Source organism: Marmota monax, unplaced genomic scaffold, assembly GCF_021218885.2.
Source record: "Marmota monax isolate L192 unplaced genomic scaffold, Marmota_monax_Labrador192_F-V1.1 WCK01_AAM20220418_F8-fsc00021, whole genome shotgun sequence".
NCBI classification, from domain to species: domain Eukaryota; kingdom Metazoa; phylum Chordata; class Mammalia; order Rodentia; family Sciuridae; genus Marmota; species Marmota monax.
The window spans coordinates 23,190,702-23,198,512 of NW_026695228.1; the positions used below are offsets into that span (position 1 = coordinate 23,190,702).

The 7,811-nt window shown below is 40.1% G+C and overlaps 1 protein-coding gene across 1 annotated transcript; it reads left to right on the forward strand.

The window, feature by feature from the left end:
• The first annotated feature begins 1,060 nt into the window (after positions 1-1,060).
• Positions 1,061-1,990, forward strand: LOC124088190 (olfactory receptor 7A10-like). Its single transcript, XM_046437687.1, has one exon. It carries the CDS (start codon positions 1,061-1,063, stop codon positions 1,988-1,990), a length of 930 nt encoding a protein of 309 aa, XP_046293643.1.
• The last annotated feature ends 5,821 nt before the right edge of the window (positions 1,991-7,811 follow it).

Here is a 7,811-nt window from a genome sequence, read left to right on the forward strand (position 1 = left end):
ACCTGCAACAATTTCATAGGAACATTATCTGCTATATTCTAGTGTGTAAAAGTCTTTGTCAGTTTAATTATTATTTCATGCTGATATTTTTAAAATGCTGTATATAATCTTTTTATTTTATTTTTTCAGTTCTTTTTCAATTTCTTTTTGTTTGGAAAACCATGAAAATAGCAGCTCCAGTGGCTCAGGATGTTGATTAGTGTAGAGCACTTGCAAACACAGAGAAGGCCAAGAGTTCACAACACACACACACACACACACACACACACAGAACCTCTAATCTCCATTATACCTTATTTTGTTTTTCTCATATTTGCTTCACCCTCAGGCATCATATGTGATTATTTCTGTTTAAAACAGCTTTATTGAGTTGTAATTAATATTTAAAGGATCACATGGAGTTGATGTGTATAATTCAGTGAGGGGGCACAGTTGCCAATACATGTGATATGTGATTAGCACCAAAATGCAATAGACTGTGATTTGCCTCTGTGTGGATGTGCTCTGTCCATCATTGGGATGTAGGAGCTTTGGTTGTAGAGGCTTCACCTGTGCCTGGAACATGGCCAGTACTCTGCATGTGCTCCTCCATGGTAAGAAGCAATTTCTCACTAAAAGTGTACAAAACATGAGCTGTGGATAAAATCTTAGAGTTAGACAGAAATTCTTACTCAGTAATGGCACTAGGGATGTCTGAGGATGATCTGACCTAGAAACAAAATATAAATCAATTTCTTGGCTGGAAAATATAAATTGTCCCATTTCTATTTATTTATTTATTTTTTGGGGTGATGGAAATTGAACCCAGCGGCACATTGAGCCACATTGCAGGCCTTTATATTTTGAGACAGGGTCCTGTGAAGCTGCATAGGGTCTTTCTACATTGCTGAGGCTGGCCTTGAGTTTGTACTCCTCCTGCCTCAGCCTCCTGAGTGGATGGAATTACAGGTATGTGCCACCAGATGTGGCTAAATTCTTCCATTTCAATCAAATCAGTGGTGTCTATATGTGTGAAAAGAGGTCATATTATTTATTTTTTCTTGGTAGGCACATCTACCACATGGAACCAGGGAACAATACAAGAATTTCAGAATTCCTTCTGCTGGGATTTTCAGAGGACCCAGAACTGCAGCCTCTCATCTTTGGGCTGTTCCTCTCCATGTACCTGGTCACTGTGCTGGGGAACCTGCTCATCATCCTGGCCACCATCTCAGACTCCCACCTGCACACGCCCATGTACTTCTTCCTCTCCAACCTGTCCTTTGTGGACATCTGGTTCATCTCCACCACCGTCCCCAAGATGCTGGTGAACATCCAGACACAGAGCAAGGCCATTACCTACGCAGGCTGCATCACCCAGATGTGCTTTTTCTTTATTTTTGTAGAGTTGGACAACTTCCTCCTGGCTGTGATGGCCTATGACAGGTATGTGGCTGTCTGCCACCCGCTGCACTACACTGTCATCATGAATCCCAGGCTCTGTGGTTTGCTGGTTCTAGTGTGCTGGATCCTGAGTGTCCTGCATGCCCTGTTACAAAGCTTAATGGTGTTGCGACTGTCCTTCTGCACACACTCAGAAATTCCCCACTTTTTCTGTGAACGTAACCAGGTGATCCGGCTTGCCTGTTCTGACACCTTTCTGAATGATATGGTGATGAATTTTGCATCCGTGTTGCTGGGAGGTGGCCCCCTCGCTGGCATCCTTTACTCCTACTCCAAGATTGTGTCCTCCATCCATGCAATCTCATCAGCTCAGGGCAGGTACAAAGCCTTCTCGACCTGTGCATCTCACCTCTCCGTGGTCTTCTTATTTTATGGCACAGGCCTGGGTGTGTACTTTAGTTCTGCTGCAGCCCAGAGCTCACCCTCCAGTGCAACAGCCTCTGTGATGTACACTGTGGTCACCCCCATGCTGAATCCCTTCATCTACAGCCTGAGGAATAAGGATGTGAAGGGAGCCCTGAGAAGGTTCTTTGGAGGGAAACTGTAGGAGGGTTCAGAAGCCCATGCTCAGGACTGCAGGCAGCAAAGCCTCAGAGCCAGAGTTGGGGTTTCTGATGAGATTGGGAATGTAAAGCTTCTACCTTCTGTTTTATTTCCTGAAGATTCATTGCTCTGATTTCAACCTCTCTCTACCATTTAACAACTCCCTTTATTCAGCTTCCTGGTTTCTCTGATATTCAATAGATTTTCACTTCATTTGATTTTCTCAATTCTTCCAAATGTTGGACAAGAAATATTGATGTCATGGGACAGGAAGGATTTCTTACAAATCATGTCTTCCCTCTTGAAATATTGTATTGATTAAATTTTTTGTTTCACTGAAAAATATTTATGTGTGTTGTTCTGTCTGTGGAGAAACAGCCCTGGGCACCTGAGGTGGGTTTTATAATTTGTAGTAGAGGAAAATGTGATAATGAAGTATTCCTCTTTGCATGGCCAATCCTGTGTGTATGAATGCTTTAACTATTCCTCTTGATAAGTTGGACTGAGTGTAGTAGTGTTTCTTGTGACAGGTTATTGGGGTATTAAAGATAAATTTAAAAATTTCAAGTTGACATATTTAAAAGTTCTCTGGATTAGATCAAGACACCCTTGGAGATCATTTTTCCACCTACTACAAGTTCTTTTTTCAGGATGATATTAGTTGTCATTCAAGAACCCTTGTATGGAATTATAGGCTGGGCATGGTGGAGCACAGCTTTAAACCAAGAGTGTGGAGCTTGCAGCTGGAGGGTGGTCATTGTGAAACCAGCCTGAGCAAGTTAGGGAGACCCAGCTTAATGAATAAACAAATAAGAGTTAGGGCATGTCGTGCAGTGGTAGGCCACCTCTGAGTTCAATCCTCAAAACCACAAAATGATAATAATGATGATGACAACAACAACAATATGCAGAAATCAATACAGTCTCTAGAGTGAGTGAACAACTTCCTTCAGAAAATACACAAAATTATAACATATAAGGGCAAATAATAACATAAATAAAAAATAATAACATACTAAGAGGAGAAAACCTAAAACTACCTACACAGAACATCACAGCCTTGATGCTCAAAGAGAGGTCCACAGAGAAGGACCTGCAGTACCAGGACCACCTTATTCATAGAATGCAGAGTTCCTGCAACCACAGGAGAACTATGGCCTCAGAATTTGCATCTGAACTTGCATCCCTGGTAATTCTTCTGCATGATGATATAGGTATAGAATGGGTTTTGATCACCTCTTCCCTGTAGACATTTGGGGGCAGGATAATTATTTGTGTTGGGAGCTGTTTTGGGTGTTGTAAATGGTTAGTACCACTATTCAGACATTGCTAATTATCCCCAGGGGAAAATATATGTAGATGAAAACCAAAGGGCTATATTTGAGAAGTGAAAGCATCATGTCAGAATTCAAATGAAGGTCCCATCCCTCCTCAACGTGTAGCATTTGTCAGCCCATTTTCTGCCATGGAGACGGAAGTCATAACAGTATCACTATATAAAATAGACTCAGTAGAATAGAGTTCAATAAAATGAAGTTTCCTGGTTCCTATTGGGAATTAAGCTCAGAGTATGATGGATAAAGAGAACCAATCCCATCTCTTCCTAATAAACATTTTTAAATGAAGGACTGAAAGGGAGCTCTTAGCTGGTATCAAAACGACAATTTCCTGATAGTATAGGAAAGGGTCACAAAGGCAGGAAGTATAATGCCCAAGGCTTTATACATTGGAACCCAACTCTATCCATCGTTAAAGAAGGCATGACTATTTTCTGGGGATATCAGGTGCTTATTGCCCAGCCTGAGTCCATGCTTTAAGACACTTGAACTCTGGTCACGATGAGCTCATCAGCGTGAGACTCAGAAAACACTTAGGGTCACAGGAAGGATGAAGTGCCTCTGGAAGGCAGCAGATAAATCCATGGAGGAATAATAAAAACTAAGTTTACTGGACTACAAGTGGGTCTCCTGGGAACAGAGAATCAGCAGGATGAATTTCCTGTCTTTCTAGGCCAGTGTCCCCCAGGAGAACAAGAGGGAAATGAGATAATGAGCAGATATAGGGAGCTGTGGCTCTCTGCTCTGATGTGGTACCTCAGTGCACAGCCCTGCGCTGGACAGGACGTGGAGGTGTCTTTGAGGTCTATAGTCTGCCTATGGACCTGGCCCTTGACTTCTTTCTGCTGTGTTATCTGGGGACAGAGCTTCAGTCACCATCAAGCCCACCCAGGCAGGACCTTGCACTTCCACAGAGAAACCTTCCTCCCAGAGCTGGTCTCCAGGTGAGTCTGAGAGCTCAGTGGACACTGCAGGAGAGCAGAAGGGAGAATAGAGCCAAAGACACTTTAGCTGAGGTCAGGGGAGAGCCAGGCTGAGCTATCCCAGAGCAGGGCTGCTGTGGCCACTTGCTGTCCTGATGGATGATTTATTCACAGGCTGCATTGGTTCATAACACTTAGCTGAGAAGTGAATGTTGCACTGGTTAACGCAGGGTTCACTGCTGACCGTGAAATGGAGCTAACAGAGGCTGAAGAGAAGATGGGAGGGAGGCATCCAGTGCTCCCAGAGAAAGAACAGAGGCTGAAGGATCTTTGCAATTAAGAGAGCAGAGGAATAGGGATTAACTGTGGAGGGTAAAATTGTGAAGTTAGGGTGTATTTTGATGCATGTGCACTTAAGATGAGAAATATTTGATTATATTTATGTAGTGTTGACAAGTTCCTGAGTAAGATTATCTCAATGCAAATGTTCATGTGACATACATTTTAAAGTTTTTTTTCCTGTAGTCTCATTAAAAAACATAATTTAACAGGTGAATAGAGGCATACCTAAGAGCCTTACTTTGAATAGTTTATATGTCTGCAAGCCTGAATGTGTATGTGAGTTTGTTGGCCATGTGCTTCTTATTCTGCAGCATCTATGCCAGTTTCTCTGTTGTATACTAGCAAGTTTTATCCAGCCCCCCTTATTCTTTATTTTTTAGTACCAGAGTTGAACTCAGAGGCACTTGACCACTGAGCCATATCCCCAGCCCTATTTTGTATTTTCTTTAGAAACAGGGTCTCCCCTATTTGCTAGCACCTTGCTATTGCTGAGATTGGCTTTGAACTTGCCATCCTCCTGCTTTGGCCTCCTGAGCCACTAAGATTACAGGGGTGTACCACGGCGCCCAGCCCCTTGTATTCTTTATAGGAGATTATTGGAGTTTCTTTCTTTCTTTCTTTTTTTCAGATAGCCTATTTTCATGTTGAAAACTGATAAATTTGTAAATTCAATTTTATCAATTAGCTGTATTTGTGAAATTGAGTGACTAATATTTTTTCAATCTTTGCTTTAAATAAAAAAGATATTGAATATTCTCATGCATCCCTAGTGCTAGGTCACATTTGATTCTGTGTTGCTTATTGTGTCTTTGGTCTTTTTCTGATCAGATGCATTGCTCAGAAAGGCGTGATCACCTTAACGTATCATTGAAAGGCTTTCATGCTTATTTTCCTCTTGATCCAAGCTCATTCTGTCTTTATTTATAATATTCTAATGACATATTTTTTGTGTGAAAGATATTAAAACTTTACATATTTGCACTACCATGCAAGTTATAGGACTTCCTTCATTTTGTATTATTTGAGACATTTGTTAACTTAATCTTGAATTCATAACCCATGTTAATGTCATTAAATAATCCCTATTTTACATATTTTCCGGTTTTATATTTTTCATTCCATTTTGGTTCAATCAGTGCCTGCTGAATGAATGTATTGAAAAGTGACATGGAACCCTGTCAACATGTACAGAGGGCATTTTTAATCAAAAATAGGAGAAAATTTAAGACTCACTATGGTGGAAATCTAGGCTGGTGGTCAACAGAGGCAGGAAAGGCAGGGGGAGGAGCCAGGGAGGCCTGATAACCACAGCAGTCCACAGTCACAGGAGAAAGGGGCCCCCTGTCCCAGCACACGGTGGGACATTTGCAGTCTAAATCCATTTCTCAAACATTTTTGCATTCAAATTTTATAATCATAAGAAGCAAACTTAAAATTACTCCAAAATACTACACTAGCTTTATAACACACATTTTATGAAAAATAAGAAAAATGAAGTTAGAGAGTTCCCCAAACAAAGAATTGACAAATGTTTAAAGAGAGGGAAATGCGAATTATCCTGATTTGAGCATTCTATGTTGCATATATGTATTGAATGTTCACACTCTCCCTGTGGTATGTACAGTTATTTTGTGTCTGTTCAAAAAACGGGTTGAGGTGAAGCTCAGGCAGAGCACTTGCTTATTATGTACAACATCCTGTGTTTGACCCCCAGCGATGCAAATAAAAATAAGAAACATAAAAGCAAGGCCCCCTCAATAGAAAACTGCAATTAATAATCAAAGTGAGGTATTAAGTAAAAATTGGAAACAAAAATAAAATCCATAAAGTCATTGCATTAAATTAAAAAAACTATATTATACCAAAATTACTAGCATTGTCACTGTTTTTCTAGAAGTTCTTATTAAGCTTACTTCCTATACTCTGCACCCTGACAAGCTCATATACCCTTTATACAAATGCAGGAATAGGCTCCCATGCACATTGCACATACCCTCTGTTTAGTGCTGGGTTCTTTTCTAGCTTTTCCCATCTTTCCCTCTCTCTCAAAGATGCCTACTGAGTTCCTTCAAATCAACTAAGTTAATGGAATGCACAATACTTCACCATGGGGCTGTGATACCCATGCTTTTGGTAGTCTTTCTTATTTTTTTAATCATTGATTTACTATTACATCAGTGCTGCAAAAATATTTTGCTATGATTAATTTCAAAGTGGTTCTCAGTCACAAATGATATTTATGCTCCAGGGGCATTGAGCAGTGTCCAGACACATTTTCTGCTGTCAAAAAGTAAGGGGTCATAACTATGTTATTTGAAGTGTTCACATACACTGGACTTCATTTCTGGTTCATTCAACCAGGGATAACTGAGTGTTTATCACCTGCCAGTTGTCATGGGAACAGTATCAGTTATATTCTAGTGTGAAATGTCTTGATCAAATTAATTATTATTTTTTTCATGTGATATTTTCTGCATGTGTATAATATGATTTTCAGTTCTTTAATTTTCTTTTTTATTTTAGTTTGGAAAACCATGAAAAAGAAGCCCCAGGGGTGGGGTGTTTGTTAGTGTAGAGTGCCTACATGAACAGAAAATGCGTGAAATTACACCTAGCATCTCTCTCTCTCTTAAAAAGCACCTCCTGTTTACTTTCTCCGGTGGTGTGTTCTTTTGTTTTCTTGGGTTCCTTGAACTTATGTTTATGATATATCTTGATTTCTTTTTTGAATAGCATTGTTAAGGTATAATTAATACTCAAAGGACCACATGCATTTAAAATGTACAATATGAGGTGCATATGGAAATAGAAATACCCATATGCAAATATAGGCCATTTCCCCAGCAAAAAGAAAAAACAGACCTCTGATTTTTGTATCTACATATGCTCTTTTCCCATCATTGGGATGTAGGAGCTTTTGTTGCTGAGGTCTGCACAGTGCCTGGAATGTGGCCAGTGCTCCTCAAGTGCTCTTCCATGGTAAGAAGTCGTTTCTACTTAAACAGGTACTGCATGAGCTCTTGGGGAGAAGACTTAGAGTGAGATGGGAATTTATAAACAGTAATGGTACTAGGGATGCCCTAGGATAACGAGACCCAGAAACAAGAGAATAAATAGTTTTTTATTGGAAAATAAAAATTGTAACACTTAATTATATCTGTAGTGTCTATATATGTGAAGAATAGTCATGTATTTATTCTCTTTCTGGTAGTGACACCCCCTC

Coding starts and splice junctions, on each gene's coding strand:
- LOC124088190 (XM_046437687.1), top strand. CDS start 1,061: ATGGAACCAGGGAACAATACAAGAATTTCAGAATTCCTTCTGCTGGGA.